At 43.6% G+C, this 23,049-nt stretch overlaps 1 protein-coding gene across 1 annotated transcript in view; it reads left to right on the top strand.

Annotated features, from left to right (window-relative positions):
* The window catches only part of NSUN7 (NOP2/Sun RNA methyltransferase family member 7), a 56,134-nt gene that overhangs the window by 7,377 nt on the left and 25,708 nt on the right, over positions 1–23,049 (top strand). Inside the window, exons 3-7 of the mRNA XM_075066503.1 lie at positions 9,093–9,223; positions 11,344–11,496; positions 13,194–13,377; positions 18,620–18,830; positions 20,140–20,283. Of these exons, the coding sequence (XP_074922604.1) occupies positions 9,093–9,223; positions 11,344–11,496; positions 13,194–13,377; positions 18,620–18,830; positions 20,140–20,283 (823 nt within the window). The remainder of the gene's footprint in view (positions 1–9,092; positions 9,224–11,343; positions 11,497–13,193; positions 13,378–18,619; positions 18,831–20,139; positions 20,284–23,049) is intronic.

The raw sequence follows: 23,049 nt of genomic DNA, 5'->3' as shown, positions 1-23,049 counted from the left end.
TTGTTACTTCAGGAGTGTCTCCAGTCCCCAAAGCAGCCCAGGATCAGGAGCTGGCTAAAACTCTTCTTTAGCCCTCAAAGACTTAAAGGCCAGAAGGGACCATCGTAATCATCTTGTCTGACCTCCTCCATGTTGCAGGCTAGAAAACATCACCCACCGACCCTTGTAATAGATTCATAACCTCTGGCTGAGTTACTGAAGACTTCAAGTTAGAGAGTCCACCATTTACTCTAGGTGAAACCTACAAGTAACCTGTATCCCATGCTGCAGAGGAAGGTGAACCCCTGCACCTCGGGGTCTATGCCAATCTGCCCTGGTAGGAAATTCCTTCCTGATCTCAAATATGGTGATCATCTGGACCCTGAGCTCGTTGGCAAGGTTCACTAGAGACACACCTGGGAAAGAATTCACTGCAGTAACTCAGAACCCTGCCCTTCTAGAATCCTATCGCTGGCCGTTGGGGATATTTGCTAGTAGCAGTCACAAGTGAGCCACACGCAGTCTCATCATACTGTCCTTTCCAAAAATTGATCAAGCTCAATCTTGAAGCCAGTTAAGTGTTCCCCACCCACTGCTCCCCTTGGAAGACTGTTCCAGAACTTCACTCGTCTGATAGAAATCTTCATCTAATTTCAAGCCTAAACTTGTTGATGGCCAGTTTATATCCATTTGTTCTTATCAACATTGGCTCTTAACTTAAATAACTTCTCTCCCTCCTTGGTATTTGGCTGTTTTGTCACAGAGAGCAATCATATCTTCCCTCAACCTTCATTTTGTTAGGCTAAACAAGCCAAACTCCTTGATTCTTCTTTTGTAAGGTAGGTTTTCCATTCCTCTGATCATCATCATAGCCGTTCTGGAATACTGGAACAGGTACAAAGATGAGGTCTCAACAGTGCCTTGTAGAATGGTAAACCACATCCCTGGCTCTATTGGAAGTACCTCGCCTGATGTATTCTAGGGTTGCATTAATCTTTTTCATGGCCACATCACATTGGTGGTTCATAGTCATGCTGTGATCTACCAGTACACCCAGGTCTTCCTTCTCTGTTACTTTCAACTGGTAAGTCCCCAGCTTATAGCAAAAATTCTTGTTGTTAGTCCCTAAGTGTGTGATCTCTCACTTTGCACTATTACATTTCATCCTATATCTATTAGTCTGGTTTTCAAGGTCATCCACATCTTCTTTATGATATTCTGGCTCTCGTCCATATTGGCACAGATTTTTATTAGCACACACCCACTTTCTATGCTAAGATCATTTATGAAAATCTTAAATAAGATTAGTCCCAAGACCAATTCATGAGGATTAATGGGTAATTCCCTTCCAGCTTGATAGTTCACTTTTTAGTATAACCCACTGTAGTCTCCTTTTAAACCAGTTCTTTACCCACCTTTAGATTCTTGTAGTAATCCCTAATGAATAGGGATCTCCCCTCCACCCCTCCGCAAGATATCAGGAACAAGGGAAGATAGCAAACAGAGGTCATGAAATATGTAAAGAGGTGAGTATATTGTGTATGTTAGTTGTTTGTTTTAGCCTAATAAGTACTGGTACTTTGCCTTAACTCTTTGCATAACCTAGGGGATGGCAAAAACTCCTGCTGCCGACCTGAGCCATTTCTTGCTACTAGGCACTTGTCAGTGTACCAGTAACCACGGAGCTAGAACGCTGAGACAGTGTCTAGAGGGCAATAAACCGGGTCGAGTGCCTTTGTCACTGAGCCATGCCTGTGGTCTTTCTTTATGAATAACATCAAAATCTGCTAAACTAACATGCTGTGCTATCTACTAATAACATTGAAGCTTCAAGGGCAGAAGCACTGAGCAGCCTAAACAGTGCTACCAAGGCAACACCATGCCAGCCTTCAGCACTCAACCACGCTGCATAGTACTATCGTGGTCTTTTGAACTAGCTATCTGTGCAGAGCTGGGAAAGCACATGGGAAAGAACATACTTGGCAACACAAGGCAGGATAGGTTAGGAAATCTTTCTGTATTAGAGACAGGGAATTCAGAGAGGATTCACAACCCCCCCACCCCGCCCCATTCTTACCAGGTAGCTGGACTCCTTTGTTTCAAGGATCAGGTTTCCTTCAGAAACTGATCAGGAAATCTCAGCTAACACTGTTTCCAGAAATGTCTACTAAACATGAATGCCTGCTTTGAGGTAGCTAGGGTCCGATTTTCAAAGTATTTAGTGCATACATTTTCATTGACTTCAAAAGGTACTGAGCCCAGAGCTCCAGCTGCCTACAAAAATTAGAGGACACTCCTGAAAATATTGGCTACAGTCTGCTGCTTCATCAGTAAAATTATGATGATAAGGCAGAATTAACTAATGCTTGTAAAGCACTGGAAGATCATCAGATGAAATATTTGAAATGAGAGGTATTATAAATAAATATAAAAATTGTTTTAAATTAGGACACTTTCTCCGGACAAAGTAACACTTAACATAGAGTAAGGGAAGAAAATTCCTTTCTGCAATGATATGCTCGAGGATGTCTTTTTCACCGAGGACAAATTCTCCTGAGAGGGCTGGACAGCTATTATTCTTTTGCTCATCTCCTCTGCAAGAAAAGTACCCTGACTCCAAGAAGTCATGCACTTCCTCTTAAACAAAATAACAGCACCTCCCCGATTACATTCAAAACTGAAGACTAAATTAAACTTTCCTTAAGGCCAAAATTCTCAAGCAAGTGGGCTCTTGCAGGGAGCTGTCACTTATGCTCCTTTGTGCTCTTATCTACAGTAAAATAAACACCTTTGGCAAAAAGGACATATTTTCTTTTAAAAAACAAAATAAAACTGAACCGAGCTTCGACTAATTTGGAACAATGCTTAACTATGCTTTCTTCTTCGAGGAGTGTGCCTGTGGGTGCTCTGCTTTAGATGTCTTAGCGCCCTGTGCTTATAATCGGATATTTGTAGTAGCCGTGTCCCGATTGGCCGCGTATGCGCAGCAGCTGTCTCACACCACTCTGAGTGACTACCTAGCATGCGCAGCCAGCTGTCCCCCAGTTCCTTTTCTACCACCTTTGGCTTGAGTTGGAGCGATAGCAGCTCCCCTTACACCTTTAGATATTCAATTATTTTGTTTTTTTCCCCCGGCTAGTAGCCTCTTATTCCTTTATTTCTCCTTTTTCTTTATCTTATTACATTTTTTTTATTTTACTGGTTGTCCCCCTTCCCACCTCACCTCCCAGGCGGATACCAGCGAAAAACAGAAGAGGGGCAGGCAGACCTCCTGGTTACCTCATCACCAGGGACTCTACTATTCGGCACTGACGGTATCCCAGCCAGACTGGGACCCAGCCTAGTTTTTACTCCTTTCGACTCAGCCCCTCCTTCCTCATTGCTGGAGAGAGATGATGATGAGACAGGGATCTACACTCCTCGCCATTCCTCACGTAAACTGGGACCCTCTCAGCACTGTATGTCTACGAATGCACAGGGCTGGCAGCTTCCACCATTGGTACCACCTCCCGTGACCTTTCCACCCAACTGGGCATACTGGGACCTGTGGGCATTATATAGAGCCCAAAACCTCAGGCCCCCCCAACCCACTTAGATCCAGAACAACTTGATCCCCTTCACCTTCTGCATCAGCCCCCTCAGAAGCGCTGGATGAGGAGGTAGAGGAACCTGAAGATGCGCCAGGGGGTGATACCATTCCACCCACCCACATTTCGTCATCTTCATCAGACAAAACAATAATGCCACCCTCCCCCCCCACCTCCAGGGATGATTTAAAATCCTTCCAGGAGCTCTTCAAATGAGTAGCTAAATCCCTGGACATCTCACTAGCAGAGCTACCAGAGATCCAGCACAAACTTACAGATATACTTCGGGCATCCCTGTCAGCGAAGTTTGCATGGCCTATTAATGTAGCCATAATGGATCTGTCAAAAATAATCTGGCAGACACATGCTACAGCCCCACCTTTTTGTAAAAGATCTGACAAGAAGTATTATGTGCCTACAAAAGGAGCTGAGTTTTTATTCACTCACCCTACCCCAAATTCATTAGTGGTAAAAGTGGTTAATCAAAGGGGAAAGCAACATTAATCTAGAACTACTCTTTATGACAAGGACTGGAGGAGGCTAGACCTTTTCGGGCAGAAAGCCTACTCATCGGTTACCCTCCAATTCCACATAGACAACTACTCGGCCTTACTAGCCAAATACAAACACAACCTATTCTCTCAAATGTCAACTTCTGTTGAACAGCTCGTAGACTACAAATGAGAACAATAAAAGCCTAACATCGCGGAGGGTTCACTTATCGCCATAATGGCCTCCAGGTTTCTCTCAATTCTGCAGACATGGCATCATGTTTGATTGCTATGTCCGTTGTCATGCATTGTGCTTCCTGGCTACATCTGTCGGGTTTCCGAGGGAAGTTCAAGCCACAATCAAGAACTTACCTTTTGAAGGCCAAAAACTCTTTGCGGACAACACTAAAGCGTCCTTGCACATCTTGAAGGACTCATGGGAGACCTTGAAGAAACTCGGAATTTGTCCCTCCAAACAAAAAGAAACAGGGCAGATTTTACAACCCACAATTCCGCACTGGCCAGTACGCTCAACCCCCAATGACATTATGACCAACGCCGCAAACAATGTCAGTCTAGACACCGGCAACCCCAAGATCAGCCATCCATGTCTCAACCATCTACTTCCAGGCAAATGTTTTGAAGTGTTGGTCGAGGACATGAGAACCTCACATTCCCTAATTCGGGATTTACATCTTCTCTCCAGCCCATTTGGAGACTGTCACCATATTACCCAGTCTGGAAGACCATCGCTACAGACAAATGGGTTCTGGAAGTTATGCAGCAGGGTTACTCCATCCCCTTTATTTCTATTCCACCTATCGCTTCCCCTTCCCCGTCCCTCCTCAGGGACCCCTCTCATGAGCATATGTTACAACAGGAAATAAACCGTCTACAGTTAGGTGCTGTGGAACCTGTACCAGTTCAACAGAGGGGGAGAGGATTTTATTTCCATTATTTTCTCACTCAGAAAAAAATTGGGGGGAGTGGAGGCCCATCATGGATTTATGGAAACTCAACAAGTTCATAAAAACACAACATTTCAAAATGGTGACTCTATCCACAGTAATTCCGACATTGGAGAAAGGAGATTGACTCTCGGCCCTTGACCTACAAGACACTTACTTTCATGTTACCAGCCACCTGGCACACAGACGATTCCTGCACTTCAGCCTAGGGAAACAACATTTCCAATAAAGAATGCTTCTTTTTGGCCTGTTCACCACTCCAAGGGTCTTTTCCAAAGTTCTTGCCGACATGGCCACTCACCTCCGCAGGCAGAAGGTGGTGATCTTTCCGTGTTCAGATGACTGTCTTCTAAAGGCACCAATGCAACAGGCAGCAACCAATGCCACTTACACAATAATAACCCTTTTTATGGCCTTGGGCTTACAAATAAATCTTCAGAAGTCCACTATGATACCTACCCAACAGTTGGAGTTTATACGGGCAGTCTCAGTGTGACAGCAAGATTACCCCAACGCTTCCTCACCTTAACCAATCTAATTACAACAGTTAGAGGCAGCCCACAAACATTCGCCAGAATATGCTTACAAGTTTTGGGGCACGTGGCGCTGCAAAGTTTGTTGTAAAATATGCCAGGCTCCACATGAGATGTTTACTGGCCTGTCTTCTCACTGCCTATAGTCTGCACAGACACTCCCTCAACAGACATCGCACGATGCCTCTCAGAGTAAAGCACTTGCTCATATGGTGACACACCCTACCAATGGCTGCTCAGGTGTTCCCTTCCTACAAAAAGTTCTATCTGTGATGATCACCACAGATGCTTTCCTCCTGGGTTGGGGGGCACACTTACGCGACAATACCATCCAGGGTCACATCCAATCTCCACATAAACTTACTGGAGTTAAGGGCAGTCCAAAATACTTGCCAGAACTTTCTTCCTCTAATTCACAACAAGACTGTAAAGAGTCTCATGGACAATTTAGCAACCATGTTTTATATAAACTGCCAAGGGGGGCTCGATCAATCCCCTCTGTTCAGAAGCAGTTCGTCTCTGGCAATGGTGCATCACCAACAGCACAGACATTCTGGCAACCTATTTTCCTGGACGCCAGAATGCAACAGTGAATCAACTGAGCAGAGACGTCTCCCAAACCCACGAGTGGGAGATGGATCCTGAAATCCTCAAAGCCATATTCAAACAATAGGGATTCCCCACTGTAGACCTCTCTGCTACTGCCTACAATGCCAAGTGTCCTCAGTACTGCTCTCGGGCCGAAGTGGGATACAACTCCCAGGGCGATGCCTTCCTTCTGTAATGGGACGCTCCACTGCTGTATGGCTTCCCTCCAATCCCGTTACTGAGTCATGTCCTTCACAAGAGCTCCACAACAGAATGATCAAAGGATCAAACTACATCCAAACAAAGACTATCCAAATGGATATCGCCAGGTATCCAGTTGTGTTACCAAAACAACAATCTACCTGCTCTCTCGGGAATTTGCACACACTCCACCAGAGCAATGTCGACACCTGTTGCCTTTCTCAACAAGGTGCCCATCACAGACATTGGTAAAGCAGCTACATGAGCATCAGTCAGTACCTTTACTAAACACTATGCTTTAGAAGAACAATCAACTGTAGACGTTCAGTTTGGACTCTCGGTGTTAACCAATGTACATGAACCAACTCTGAAGCCCCTTCCCTCCACTGAGGGGCACTGCTCAACAGTCACCTAAAGTGGGGCACCCACAGGGACACTCCTTGAAGAAGAGAAGGTTATTCAACTTGTGCAGTAACTGAGGTTCTTCGAGATGGTTGTCCCTGTGGTTGCGCCACTACCCGACTTTGGAGTTTCACACTGATCCTGGGGGGATAGAGAAGAACCTGGGGGAGGGTTGGCTGCGCACATTAGGTAGACACTCGGAGCGGTGCGAGACAGCTGCTACACATGCGTGGCCAACCTGGGCACTGATGCTACAAATCTCCGATTACAAGCGCAGGGCACTGAGACACCTAAAGTGGAGAACCCACAGGGACAACCATCTAGAAGAACCTCAGTTCGTGCACAGGTGAGTAACCTTCTCCTCAATGATGGTTCTCCACTGCCCCCACCTCCCCTCCTCCCCCAGGTGAAATTTTCCTCACTGCATTTTTAGGTCTAGGTATATTTAATCCTAGTTTTGTGTGTGTGACATGTGGGTGGGCAGGGATACACTAGATGACCTCTTGAGGTCCATTCCAATCCTATATTTCTAAGATTTCATGGTTTATATTCAAAGAAATAATGAAAGCTGCTTGGAGGTATGGTGACCAGATGTCCCGATTTTATAGGGACAGTCCCGATTTTGGGTCTTTTTCTTATATAGTCTCCTATTACCCTCTACCCCGTCCTGATTTTTCACACTTGCTTTCTGGTCACCCTACTTGGAGGTTAGCTTTTTATCATAATATTTCATAAAGTTATCAATAACTTTGTCTACAGTTTTGTATTAAAAGCTATATACTTTACGAAACCTAAACCTTCACATTCTCAGTGCTGGATATTAAATAAGCTAAGCTGAAATTTAAAGGAGCAAAGTTAGTATTGTGGTTAAGACAGGAGACTTAAGTGCCCAGGTTTGAAAATTTTAGCATAATATCACTTAAAGTGAAATTTAGGCACTTAAATAAGGGGTAAGCATCTCCATATCTCATTGACTTAATGCAGTGGTCCCCAACCTTTTCGTCTGGTGGGTGCCAGACGAAGGACCGTGGCGGAGGTGGAGCACCTGCCGAAATGCCACCGAATTTCTGCGGCATTTCGACAGCGCCGCCTCTCGATGACGTCACCTGTTGGTGGCAAGCGGCGTCATCAAGAGACATCGCCGCCGAAATGCCGCAGAAATTTGGCGGCATTTCGGCGGATGCTCCCACCGGCCAGGACGCAAGCGCATTTAGATGCTCCCATGGGTGCCATGGAGCCTGCGGGCACCGCGTTGGGGATCCCTGACTTAATGACTTCAAACTGATTTTACGTACTGTGCACCTCTGAAAGTCAGGACACTTACGTAGGTGCCTAAATATGGATTTTAGGTGGCTGACTTCAGATATCCAAGCTTGGAAAACCGTGGCTACTTAATATCTCTGCACTTAAGTCTGCTGATTAGTAAAATAAAGATATTTCCCTAATTCATGGGTTTGTTGTGAGGATCAATTCCTTTTTTTTCTAGTTAACATACTTTGTATACTTATACCTATATATATAATATATATATATAAAAAAAATAAAAATACCATTTCTTACCTTCCTCTTTAACTTACGTGTGAATGTAGTGCACATGAATAGTATTAGATTTATAGTTCAGGGGACTGACGGTCATACAACAGATACAGCGTGGCAGCAGTAGTGCCACCCTACCCTGCGTATGGTAGCAGTTGTTGAATCAATACTGATTTTTTAAAAAAAAAACCTTACACTTTGAATGTTATACAATAAAATGAAAAGCTATTAAAAAGGCATTGTGTGCTTCTCTTACCTTGAATGTTACTGACTGTACAACAGTCAAATTCTACATCTAAAATGATCTTTATAAACAGGAAAATGTGAACACTTTTGCCAACAATTTAACATTTATAGCCGCCTACTGTAACTTTTCTGTTACCAGTCGGATGAAGAGGAATACCATTCTAATATATCTGCAATCTGCTGCAAAAGAGAAAAATATAGTTGAAATGTGAAGGGAAAATTATAATTGAAAAAAACTCTAAATGAAAGAAATGTAACCAGTTTTTTCTTCACCTTAGAGAACTAAAAGTTTGAGTGTTTCAATAAAAATAGTTAATAAAAGTCTGTCTTATTGATGAGAAGGTAGGCACTTAAAATCATGTCTCTACCTGTTTTTCATTCAAAATAAGTCTCCATAATACATAGCAATCTCGCTAAAAGAACCACTTACATCGATTCTTACGTGTAGTCCTAATGAAGACATAGTTCTTCTGTGAGTGTAAGGGTCTGGAGGTGGATCTCTTTGCATGTTTAGGACCTGTTTTGTTTGCGTTTCTCTAAATAGTTATTTTCCTATTGCAGCCAGATGAATTGACCAGTTTAATTGTTGTAATGTTGTATGACCTCCAAGATCGAAAGTTTCAAGCCCGACAGATTTCTGATGAAGAGGAATCAATACCAGAAGTCAGAGATGTAGAACGTTATCTATACAGGTATATGTTATAAGAATTTTGTAAGTGGGCATAAATATAGACTTATATAACCTATAATAGGTTTTTAAAATTGCAAATATTGTAAACATCTGTTTTCATCTCAAGCCATAGTGGGCTTCTCTAAAGATGATTTGGTTTCAAAGAGAAACTTCTGGATTCCTAAAGTTAAGATTAAACTTGTATTTAGTCAAAACTGCTGATGGAATACGTTTGAAGTAAAAATGTAGTGCCTTATTTCTGTTGCTTATCTGATGGAAAAATCCAGAAAACCTCAGACCAAGTCAATATGAAAAAACATTACTCCATCATTCAATAAACAGATTCAGAAAGATGAGCATGGTGTGGTAAAGAACCAAGGAATCCCTGTAAAACACCTGACAGCCTTGCATTCTGCTATAGCATACGTCCTCTAGGTTATTTTAGAGGTACTTTCATTAGACATTGAACAAAGTATCTGTTAAGTCTCATATTTAAAGTAATGCCAAATGTTTAAAGTATTATTTTTCTTCTCCAACCCATTATTGCCACCCCAACAATTGGAAAGAAGGATGGTCTAAAGTACAGTTTAGAGTGCTAGCCTGGGACTCTGGAGACCCAGTTCCCTGCCCCCCACAGACTTCAAATACAACAAAATCTGTCCCAGCTGGTCTAAAGAGCGTACTAAGTATAAGACAAGAGATCATAGTTTGATGTAACAAATAGTGGAAAAGTATGGTAACAATGAGACAGAACTGGTCACCATGAAAAGCAGTGGTTGCAGCATACCAGATTCATAATTATTGTCTATTTTTCGTAGGCATTGTGGTATTGCAGAGTTTTAAGGAGAGTTTTGAAAAGGGACAATGTTTATAGGAGCTCCTATGTATGAAGGGTGACATAGGAGAAAGCGTGAAGGTGGTGGGTTGAAGATTTAACAAATGGTCAGTGAAGGCTCACATAATTGGCATAGTGGACATATGGGTCAGCATCTGGATAGTGTATGGGATACTAAGTCCTTAAGGGTATGTCTACACTGCAGTTAAAAACACCTGCAGCTGGTCTGTGTCAGCTGACTCAGGCTCATGGGGCTTGGACTACCAGGTTGTTTAATCGTGGTGTAGATGTTCAGGCTTGGGCTGGGCCGACCTCATGAGCCTGAACGTTTACACTGCAGTTAAACAGCTCCGTAGTCTGTGCCTCATGAGCTCGAGTCAGCTGACACAGGACAACTATGTGTGTTTTAAATTTCAGTGTAGACATACCCCATAAGCCAAGACGAATTCAGGCTTCATCAGTGAGCCATGTTTCAAGTTTAGATGACCAAATGAGATGCTGCTCAAAGTAGATTGTACAGATACTCAAAATATGATACCTGCTAGACTGTGTTCCTCAGGCTTTGGAACTACCTGTCCCCCATGGGTAGGGTTCAGATACATGCTTAGTTCTACTAGACTCTGGGTTTGGTTCTTCCCTTTCTGGAACTCAGATGCTCTGCTGAGCTCCATTCCTCCTATCTGGTGTTTTGGTTCCAAAGATCAGACGGTGGGGAGAAATGCTGGTACACTTCCAAGTACCATCCACTTGTGACACCAAAATGATATTACTCACAATATGTTAGTCCCTCTTCTTTTTTATGTGCTTTGATCAGCCATGAAATAGCTATCAATTCTTATGTTTAAATTATCATCATTGGGCATTAGAGTTAACACACCATTTATGAATGAGGCAATTAACATTTCTTAAAAATGATTGTTTCAGGCTCCTTGGAAATTCAGATTTCATTGCCTTTGGTTACAAGTGTATCATGTTTTTCAGGGTTTTCCCTTTTCACCTGAACAGCTACATACTTATTTTCTTTCTTTTTTAAAACAGAAGCTGAAATTCAGGAGGTTGGGGTGAGACATGGCTCAATTTGAGTCAGTTGTATGCTTAAGTAATATAGTCTCAACTATGCATGTTGGCTTAGATTTCAAGCTCCTTGGGGCAGGGACTGTGTCATACTACATTTTAGTACAGTGTCTGGCAAAATGGGACCATACTCATGATTGTGGGCTCTGTGCATTACTGCAGTATAAATGTTACATCATCATAATGAGCTATAATCTTCTAATCTGGGTGAAGCTATCATTTTATACTTGTAGTTTTAAGACCAAATTGGCTGCCGCTCTAGCAAGATGTCGAATCAAACATGATGCTCTTTCAATTGAATATATTCTACCAGAAACGCTACGGAAACAGGAACAAAGGGCTTCTGCTTTACCTTTGTATGCTTGGATAAATACATTAAAAAGCAGGTAAGATCTGTAAAATTTAGCATTTTAGAAATATACATATTAAATTGTATATTGCCCTTCTATGAATTTATTTTAAAATTTTGCACAGCACAGTATTATCTTGTAAGGCATAGGTTTCTTGTAATAAACGTTTGTTTAACAGACCTAATTGACCTAAACATCACACTTCCATCTGCCATTTTTTTAACATACTAGTGATACAGTAATCTTAGGTGTTACTTATAATTGACAAGATACTAGAGGAGAAACATCTTTTCTATTCGTGGGTGAATGCCCACTTCGTCGGATGCATGACATGACATGGCATGACGAAGTGGATATTCACCCACGAAAGCTCATGCTCCAAAGCTCATGCTCCAAAACGTCTGTTAGTCTGTAAGGTGCCACAGGATTCTTTGTTGCTTTTACAGATCCAGACTAACACGGCTACCCCTCTGATATCTTTTCTATTGTTTTTTTCCAATTTACTTACTTGATGCATTGGACAACACCTTGAGTGTATCTGCACTGTGCTGGAAGGCCGCGTTCCAATGTGGGTAGTCAGACGTGCTAGCTCTGCTACAGCTATTGCACTAAAAATGAAGATATAGCCAGGGTAGGTGCCTGAATATGTACTCAGGAGTTCTGCGTGGGTTTTTACTCAACGGCTAGCCCAAGCCGCTGCCTGTACTACCCTGACTACACTGCTATTTTTAGTATGCTATCTTGAGCAGAGCTAGCATGTCTGTCTGCATGTGCTCAGAAGCACTTTCCTAGCAGTACTACAGACATACCTTTTGCATATAGTCATTCACACTATTTCCCCTGCATAGTCAGTTTCCCCAGTTTGTTTTTGTGGGTCTTGAACATAGTAACAAAGTGGAGAAAAAATATTAAAACCAGAAATGTTATTTTAAAACCACAAAAATTGGTGGAGGGTTCTGTGAGTGATGTATAGTACATAGAACTACTTTTAATTGATTTTTTAAAAATTGTTTTGCTAGTTGACAAGGTTCCTTTAAATGCTGCTTTATGTATATGTCAGTAAATAATACTAATTTTAGTATTTATTAATACTAAAAGAACTAATAAGATGGATAACTTGACATCATAGTCACATTTTGTTTTCCTTACCAGTAATTTCTTCATAAAACTTTCCTTACCTAAAATGTTCTGTCTTGTCTATTTTAGACTGACAGCTTCAGGGCAGAGAACGTGTCTTACTCTGAACATGATTCTGCAACTTATACTTGGGTTGAATACATGTTAGTTGACCTGACTAAAGATTGTCATGTTGAGCCCTCTGTTTACGATGTACAGTGTAAATTTATGGCACTATATAAACAATAGTAGATTAAAACAAATGCGAGATTTTTCTGCATGACACTTAACCTGCGTGACTGTACCTTGGGTATTATGAATTAGAAATTGCTTAATATTCATTCGTGCATTACCTTTCTGCAAGAGGGTGATTCAGAGACTAGGCAACAAATTCACTGGTGGTGTAAATGGATGCAGGTCCATTGTAGTCAGCTGAACTGCAACTGTTTACACCATCAATAAATTTGGTATTGAAATGTCAAATCCTAACTCTGAGTTCTGTTTTTATGATACTTTTTATGGCAAAAATCTAGATTTTCCAAGTGAATTTTTAGTTATTAACATTGTATGTTCAGTGGTCAGGATTACTGTGAGTTATGCATGTTATATGTTAACAGCCTTGAAGACATTTACAAAGAATTGAAAAAAGAGGGATTCACAAAAGTTGAATCTGTGTCAGATTTTGAAGGTTATACTTATTGTCTGGACAAGCACTGCCATGATGTACTGGTTTTTCCTGCTTCTCTCAAAGAAGAAATACTTAATTTGGAACTTTTCACAGGTTACAAACTCATCTTACAGGTGAGCTAAATAAGTCTGGAGTGGGTCTCATAATCTGGTGTGCAAAGTAAGCTAATGCATTATTGCCTGTTCAGACATTGCATGGTTTTAATTTTTCTTATGACTAAATAACCAGGCACTAGCACTTTCTGCAAACTTCCTAGCGTAAGCAGGGTCTGAATTAACTCTTCCCAACATCTGGTGCTGAGCTGGGGGAAAAGACTTCAGGATCAGGCTTTGTTTGTATAGATATGCCTACTCTGCCTAGGTATGCAGCATGATGGAGCTGCTTTGCCAAAGTATCACTTTTGTCTGGTGTTGGGTTACAGATCATTTCAGTAATGAGTGCAGAGGTAATTAAATGTTATCCTTATTGTGTAAGTAAAGGGCAGCAGAACTGTAATTAGTTTGCCCTGATTGAGGAGGTCACCCTAAACTGAACCGTATTCTCCATGCAGGGGCTGGAATGCCAATCTCAGTGGAAGAGATGGGGGTGGGGACAGGTAGTCCTACTTGATGGTGTGTACTCTGCCCAAAAAGTCTTAGGGCTTGGCTACACTGGAGAGTTGCAGCGCTGGTGAAGGGGTTACAGCGCTGCAACTCACTCTGTGTACACACTTACAAAGCCCAGCCAGCGCTCCAACTCCCTGGCTGCAGCGTTGGCTGTACACCTGGTCTGATTGGGGTGTAGCGATGCCACGCGGTGATGCGCGCTGCTTAATCCAGTGTGGACACCACAGCGCTGTATTGGTCCCAGGTATAAGAGGATCCCAGAATTCCTGTCAACAACAACCGGAGAACGGCTAATGACCACTCTAAGAAAACAAACACAGCCTGCTCTTGCTCCACGTAGCGAGGGAAGGGAATGCTTGGAAGTTCACAGCGTTTGTTTGAAGGGATACGGGAAGTCCGTGTTGAAGCTGCTTATTGGTCTGAAGGCTAGTAGGAGTGCATAATTGCATTTAGTGAATAAGAAGGGGGGTGGGGGAGAGGGTCAAAACTTTAAAATGATTGAAAGGTAAGCTGTGTGTATCTTCTAGTCCTTAGAACTTGCAAGGCAGGGAGGCTGAAGAACAGCTGCAGTGGTTTGCTATGAAGAGAGAAACAGACGCAGTGGGTGGGGAGGGAGTCAGCGAGAAACTGCTTATCTGTGCTGAAGCCTTTTTGCGATTAAGAGGGATTGAAGAGAGGTGGTGGGGGAATAGACGAATGCAAAGCAGGGAGCGGTCACAGTGTCTGCTCCAAAAACTCCACTCGTCCTCTGCTCCTCCATCGCGCCCGTGTCACAACTCCCACATCCAACCCCCTCTTTTGAAAAAGCGCGTTGCCAGCCACTTGAAGCTGGATAGCTGCCCCCAATGCACCATCCCAACAGCGCTGCAAATGCCAAAGTGGCCCACATCGCAGCCGCTGTCCAAATCAGCGGTATGACCACAGCTGTAACTCAGCGCGCACATTTCCAATGTAGCCAAACCTTGACACATTATGACCGATGCCCATCTAGTGTTGAAAAGGGGGAGCTAAAGAAACTCACGTGAGAAATCATGTTCATGTTCATGATTAACTAGAGGTGAATCCGCTGAGAAGGCTAGGGGTTAGGGAATAGTGATAAAAAGGAAGACATCAGGGGCTGACGCAGTAGTCGAAGGTTTCAGTGCTACCGTATGAAATACACAAAGACCTGTGTCAAGTGATGGAACCTCAGACAGTTACGGGCATTGAGTGTTCCAATCAGACAGCTATGCAACAGACAGCAAGAAAAGTGAGCCAGCAACAGGGTCAGCAGAGAAGAAAGCAGATGGACCTACGTGGCCAAAACAGGCCAGTCAGAGGCACCAAGGACCGACACAAGAACATGCTCCTCCTTCCCTGTCTGAACACCCATAACAAAGCTGGTCTTACATATTAACCCCAACAGGCAGCCCAACTTGTGAATGGCTGCAGCAGGGGGAGAGGAGGAGTGGGGTGTTAAAGGAAAGATCTTATGTTTGTCATATTTTCCCACCTGCAGGGTAACTCGAAGGCAAAGAATACTGCCCACAGTCACTTAGTGGGGGCAAGTTTGGCTTACGGTGCATGCCTTGTGGAATGGTTTTGTGATGTTACGTCATAGACTGGTGTTCAAAGGGACATATGATCATCTAATCTGACCTCCTGCACAAAGCAGGCCACAGAATCCACCCATCACTTCTATAACAAATCCCTAACCTATGTCTCAGTTATGAAGTCTCAAATTGTGATTTTTGAAGAACCTCAAGCTGCAGAGAATCCCAGCAAGTGACCCATGCCCCATGCTGCAGAGGAAGGCGAAAAACCTCCAGGGCCTCTGCCAAACTGTCCCGGAGGAAAATTCCTTCTTGACCCCAAATAGGCAGATCAGCTAAACCCTGAGCATGTGCAAGACTCACAGCCAGCACTCAGGAAAGAATTCTCTGGCAGTAACGCAGATCCCATCCATCTAACATCCTATCACAGACCACTGGGCATACTTACCTGCTGATAATCAAAGATCAATTGCCAAATTAAGCTATCACCTCATACCTATCTTCCAATAACTTATCAAACTTAGTCTTAAAGCCAGATATGTCTTTTGCCCCCACTACTCCCCTTGGGAGCTGTTCCAGAACTTCACTCCTCTAATGGTTAAAACCTTCGTCTAATTTCAAGTCTAAACTTCCTATGTGTCCATTATACCATTTGTTGCTTGTGTTTACATTGGTACTAAGCTTAAATAATTCCTCTCCTTCCCTAATATTAATCCCTCTGATATATTTATAAAGAGCAAGCATATCTCACCTCAACCTTCTTTTGGTTAGGCTAAACAAGCCAAGCTCTTTGAATCTCCTTTCATAAGACAGGTTTTCCATTAGTTGTCCCAAACTAATGCTTGGATCCATTCCCTTTTATTAAAAGTTCTTTTGTTATACACAGACTCAGTGTTTGAGAATGGGGAAGTATTGCCTCTTAGAGGTTTCTGGGGTAATAGTAAGTTTTCCCAAAATACTTGGTGGGGGCTCAAGACAGTTCTGTTTTGTATTGTTAAGAGGAAATGCTAGATATTGAACCTGGCCCTTGTTGCTTCCGATTCCATCTGGCAGAAGGATTACACTAGGTATAACAGATAGATACATTTCTTTTTATAGTGAACTCAACTGATTATACTAGGTATAACAGAGATATACATTTCTTTTTATAGTGAACTCAACTGCAAATATGACTCCATAGCTCCAATGCAATCAGTATGAAGTCTGAGTTGAGATTTTTATTCTAAAACTTTTTTAAATAGAGACTATGGATAAAATTTTCAAAAGTGGAAGAGTCCCATGTCTAAATGAGACAGGACTTTTTGTCTTTGACAATAAATAGGATTTAAGCTCCTATGTCACTTAGGCACTTTTCAAAACAAATTCTCTAGTTGATAAATAATAGCATCTTAATGTTTATGACATCTCTACTGCAGTTCCATCCCTAGGCTGAAATAGTGGCCACTCCCCCTCCATGCTGTATGCATAGGGGTTCCTAGCCACTGAAGCTTGAGAAACTCCAGTGGCTCTTCCCCTGGCTTGCCTTCAGCATCACCTCCATGACAGCCTATTATTCAAAGCTGATGCAGAGATCCCCACCATAGTACACAGGTGGTGTGAGGCCCCTATACAACAGCTCTGCTGCTATCCTGTTCCTACTGTAAATTAGCTTTTTTGTTTGAAATAGCAATAAGCACTTTATAAAAGTCCACATGACCAGATGAATGTGGGGGACTTTTTCCTTGCTCTCCACAGCACCTAAGGCCTTGGTACTGAAGACAACATGACTTATAGTCAAGATTTTCAAAAGTGATGAGTGACTTTGAATGCACAGCTTGAGAACCTTGAAAGGGCCACTCACTAGTCAGTTTTGAAAATCTTGGCCCCATATTTATAAAGGCCCCATACACATATTAAATAAGACAGCTACAGAATAAGACTGCCCTGTCTAAAGGAGATACTAGCGTTCAATTCTAGTAACAATCTGAGTCCCCTGACACATGATCCTCCTACAACAGTATCCAATAGCATGCTCCTATTCTAAATGATTTTATCAGTAAAATAACTCCTACTGGGAAAACCTCATCTTTGTTATTGATATGATGCAGGTTAATCAAGTTGTTCAACATCCAGAACAGATCTGCTCATTAAAACTTTGCAGATGCTATGATGGAGGCAATGAAACTCTTCTTCACCTCCTGCAAAGCTACTGTATAGGTTTATTCAAAATTGTTTGTTGCAGTCAAATTCAGCACAAAACTTGTAACATGTTCTCTACCTGTGTTCGTTCTAGCTTTATCTATACTAGGTCATCAGTATACTGTAGTGATGTGAGGATTCACCTATGAAAGGGGAAGCTTAGTGGACATTGCACTGATAATCAGGGTTGAAAGAGGATTCTAATATCATCCCAGATCATTGATAAAAGAGGCATATTGGCTGAACAGTACTGTTTCCCAGAGTCATCAGAAAACAAGGTTCCATTTGCCTCCGGGGACATATCAATAAAACAGGTCCTTTTCCACAGTAAAAGAGGTATGCCCCAACCTCAAATTGGAAGAGGTAATGGTTGATCTTGATGAAGGTGTACATCTTTGCCCACCAACCTCTAATTTTGAGATAATCCATTTTTTCTTTTTGGAGGTCTTGTGAGGTTTTGCAGTCTCTTTGGGTTCAAATCTGTACAACGAAGCTTTGTTGCCAAGAGCTTATGTTCCTTTTCAATCAAGGTTTACTCCATAGCTCTACCATTTGACTGTGTGATAGAGAAGTTTCCCCCTAGAACTGTGTAAGACAGCCATGTGAACATCCTTGCATTTTTCTTTGTCATTGTAGACTTGATGTAGCAGCCTGACTTCAGGCATTTGAAATGGTTATTGAGTTCCCCCTTGCCAGGGATGACAGACATACCTATCTGTTTCTCCTGTTCTTCTGTGCCCACTGACAGCTCAACCTTTTTGTGTATGTTGGAATTGGAATGATAATCAATAATTTTTTAAATTTAGAATCAGTGAGGTTTGTATTTTAGTATTTAAATCTAAGCCATCCAGACTTCATAAAGATTTGTTTTTCTTTCCCCACTCATTGGTAAGAGGAACTGAATGCACTTGTCTAGTTGGAAAGAGTACAGTACTTGGAGTAACCAAATTAATCTGAAGCTAAAATTCAACAAACTAAATCTACCAATTATTAATTAGCCATGTTTAATTATTTAACTGGCATCATGTATTATCTTTTAGGATAAGTCTCGCAGTCTTGCTGTACATTCTGTGAAGGCCTTATTGAACATGTATGATGACATCATAGTAGCTCATATGGGTTCACGGTTGACTGCTGCCCACATGTCAGTGTTGTCAAATCAGAGCACATCCAAAGTTTTTGTATGTGGCGTAAAATCGCAGGCAAAGGAAGTTGAACTGAAGGAACTGTTCACACGCATGGCATGTGGAAGTATGTGTTAAGCATTTATTTAATAATACAGTTATTTCCAGATCCCAGGTAATTCTGCCACATTTTAAAGCTTACTCTTTATTTGAGCAAAAATGTTTTAAAAATGTTTCTGGTACAATATGTATTTTAAAAAATCCTTCACATATTTAAAAATGTCTGTCAGTATTCTCATTCATGCACCATCAGGGCAGGGTTAGGTACATATTTGCATTTTATTTTATTTTTTTGAGGAGTTAAGTCAGAAGTTTTCATGTTCTGTCATAATCCCATGAAGAATTCTGTTGCTGTAACTGAAATTAAGTGACAAGTCTAGTAAATCCCACTCTCCACCAATTTATCGAGTATTTTATTTGGCAAATAAGTAGTGAGTCTTTTTTGTGTAGTGAGAGAGAGACTTGTACAGAAAATTCCCAATTTGTACCCTCAAAGCCTCATTTCACAGCATTCTTCTTGAGGGAGAAGAGGGATAGGACTTTCCTTTTAGAGTCCAGTATCATTACCCCTAGCTCATTTGAAAGCTTTGCTGCAATGTGTTGTACTGCCTGTGGTTAGTGTCTTTGCAATCTGCTACTGCTTCTGAGTTCAGCTGCACCTGATATGCTCTGCAATCAAAGCAGGCAACATGAGGAGAGAATTTCCATTCTCTCTTTTGCCTTTCTCCCTCCCTTTGTCCTGATTCTATCCCCTGGTCCACTCTCTCTCCCTGCCTGTCCCCATCTATATCCCTCTGTCCCTTCTTCCAACTCCCTTCTTCCTCCTCTTCTCTCCTACTCTCTCTCTCTGTCCATCTCTAGGTCATGTTGATAGTGACCTTAGGGTGTTTTCCCCTTCCTCTGCATCCTGGGTTGCTTGCCAGGGTATACCTCACTTAATCAAGTCCCTGCCATTGCAGGGGCCTCAGGCTTTGGTGTCTCTCAGTCCGTCCCACTCTCTGCCTAAAGTTAAACATAATACTTCAGTCTCCTGAGACCTGTAAATCCTTGGTCTAATTTCAGTTGCTGGGTAGTATTTGTGGCCTGTAGGAGGAAGGCAGTCAGACTAGATGAGCTGGTGGTTTATTCTGGCCTTAAATTATATGACACTGTTTCCTCCAGGGGGCCCATCCAGGGCCTTGTAGAGATAATACAATATGAAAAATCTAGTAAGTGATAAGTAACTGCATTTTAATTATAAGTATTCATATTTTAATGGTAGACACAAACTGTTTTAGGTGAAATTAGCATAATGCTAGTGGGTTTTCTGCTTTATTAGATTAAAATTTTACTGGATTGCTTTCATATTAAGCTTTCAGTGTTTCCTTGTTTCTCAGATATTGAGCTACTACATGAGGATTTTACTGAGATTGAACCAACAGATCAAAGACTGCAAAAGGCTAAAGTTATTCTGCTGCTACCTCGGTGCTCAGGATTGGGTGTTAGTAATCCAATAGAATTTATACTAAATGAACATGAAGGTAATTTTGATACTACAGTATAATTAAACTTAAAGAAAACAAAAAACAATTGGTTAACTTGTTAGTGCTCTGTGACAGGGACAATTTTTGTTGTTGTTTGTTTGATGCCTAAGACAAGGGTCCCATTTCTTCACTGGAGGCCGCAGGTGCTACAATGATACAAATAATAGTATTATTCAAATTCTCTCTCTTTAATTTTAGCTAACAAAAATATAGATCCTATGAATAATGCTTTGAATAATCCTACATGTATAATTGCAAAATATCATATAAATACAATGGGATGGTTGTGCAAATTGCAAAGACAGATGAATGCTGTTTACTGGAAGTGGTAGGGGGACAAATCTGAAAATTAGGAATTGTGGAATTTTTGAATAGTGGAATTTCAGACAAATCTAATTTTGGCATCATAACTTAATTTTGGATAATTAATTAGAGTTCTTCTTCGAGTGATTGCTCATATCCATTCCAGTAGGTGTACGCGCCGTGCGTGCACGTTCGTCGGAAGACTTTTACCCTAGCAACTCCAGCGGGCCGGCAGGTCGCCTCCAAGCCCGATAGCAATAACCCCCCGCCCGGCCCGCTCTTTCAGTCCTCTTACCGCCGTAGGTCGTGTAACACCCATCCCCACCATCCCCAACACAGTTATTATCAATGGAATAGTTCTGTGAAAAGGCGCGCTCCCTTCCCACGCCCGCGCCTGCTCACCCGGTTCAAACCTCAGCCTGTAAGAAGCTATGCCTACCAGCAGCCCCATGAGCCTGCTTGAAGTGCCTGGGGACGCATATCTCGAGAAGTGCCGCATTTGCAAGCCTTCAGACGAGGACCAAGAAGGAGTAGACCAGCGCTCAAGACGCTCCTGATGGAAGCGGCGCTTAATCCTTTGTCCTCACACTGAGTGCCGCTTCGGCTCCAGCACTGGACCACTCCGGCGCCGCGAAGACCACGGCACCGACCTTCTCCGGCACCGGTTCAGGGGAAGAGACTGTCTACCTCCTCTTCCCAGCTAAGCTGCTCTGGAAAGAGCACCCGGCGCTGACGCCGGCCGGGTTGGCCGTGTCAGGACTTCGTCGACTCCGGCCCGCAGGTCCGTCGAGTCCGATCCCTCTCAGCTCCCCGCCAAGATCGGACCGTACCATTCACTCCGTTGGGCTCCCCCATGGCCTCTCGCCAGGGCTCAGTCTTTCGCGGCGGCAGTGTGTACTTAGACGCTGAAAGAGCGCTTCCTCTTCTCCGGACTCAGCAGGAGCATGGTCCTCACGTGGGGCTTCTGGACCCCTGAGCGTATCACCAAGCCAGGGCCCCCAGCAAATTCCTCGCGGTCGTCGGTCTCTGGAGCACAGGGCTCCAGAGGTACTTCTTCACGCCCTCTCCATCCCCTACGGAAGAGCAGTCGTCTCATCCTCCAGATCCTGAGTACCGCAAGAGTCAGCGCAGTGCTCCAGTCTGAGCCGCCACCAGAACCCGCTCCTGCCAGGTCTCTCTCATCGTCCTCCCCAGATGAGGCGGGGACGACATCCACCAGTCCCCCCCGCCCCCCCCACTGGACCTCAGGGCGCACCAGGACCTCCTCAGGCATGTGGCGCAAAATATGACATCCAGTGAGAGTGTCGGAGATCGAGGACCCGGTTGTGAGCACCCTCTCGGGGATGCGCCACTCGTGTCGCCCTGCCCTTCATAAGGACCATCCAACCAATGCCACCACCATCTGCAGTCACCGGCTTCGTTCCCCCCGCTGCTCGGGTTGTCGACGTAAATAATGGTCCTTTCGAAGGGTATGAGTACTTATATGTCCACCCCCTGTTTCTCGTCGCTTCAATCTGTGAATGAGAGGGACGCCACGGGCAACAAGCTCCGGCCCCAAGTCTAAGGAGGCGAGGCGTACTGGACCTGCTTGGCTGTAAGGTCTATTCCGCAGCGCCCTGCAGCTGCGGGTCTCCAACCACAAGCTTCCTCAGTCTACACATACAACACCTGGTGCGCTGATAAATTTAAGAGCTGCTCCCGCAGGACGCTTGTTCAGGAGTTCGCCGCTCTCCTGACGAGGGAAAAAGGTCGTGCGCACTCCCTACAGGCTTTGGTGCTGCAGACTCGGCCGCCAGGACTTCTGGCCTCCGGAGTCACTATGCGCCACATTTCGTGGCTTCAATCTCTGGCCTTCCTCCGGACTCACATATACCATCCAGGATCTTCCGTTTGAGGGCCAGGGCCTGTTTTGGACAAGACTGCCCTCGCTGCCAAAGCCTGAAAGACAATAGGGTCATTATGCGCGCCCTGGATGCATACGCCGGTCAACCCAGCGTAGACCATTCAGCTCAACGAAGCAGCAACACAGGCCTTACTCCCAGCCCAGGCAAAGGCAAGACTTTGCCAGGCGGCAAAACAGGAATGGCTAAGGCAGCAGACAATCGGCGTAATCAGGCGGGGCCAAAGCCAAGGTTCCTCCAAGCCTTCCTCGGGCCGAAGCCCTCGTTTTGAAGGTGCGGCCCGACGGCGCTCTGTGCCAGTCCTGTCCCCCGGATCCCATCTCCTCCCTTCTCCAACCGTCTTTTCGTTCTTCCCTCCCGCGTGGTACCAACTTACTTCAGAACCGCTGGTCCTTCGCGTGTTGCGGCTGTGGATCCGCCTACAGTTTGCTTTGTACCCGCCCCTCCCACCCCCTTGCCTTTGTGCCCTCTTCAGGGACCCCTCTCAGGAGCAGAGGTATGCGCTCTCGACAAAGGGCCATAGAGGAAGGTTCCCAGAGAACGAGAAGGCAGGTGGGTT

Source organism: Chelonoidis abingdonii, chromosome 5, assembly GCF_003597395.2.
Source record: "Chelonoidis abingdonii isolate Lonesome George chromosome 5, CheloAbing_2.0, whole genome shotgun sequence".
Taxonomy (NCBI): Eukaryota; Metazoa; Chordata; order Testudines; family Testudinidae; genus Chelonoidis; species Chelonoidis abingdonii.
This window is presented reverse-complemented; position numbering and strand designations above follow the sequence as displayed.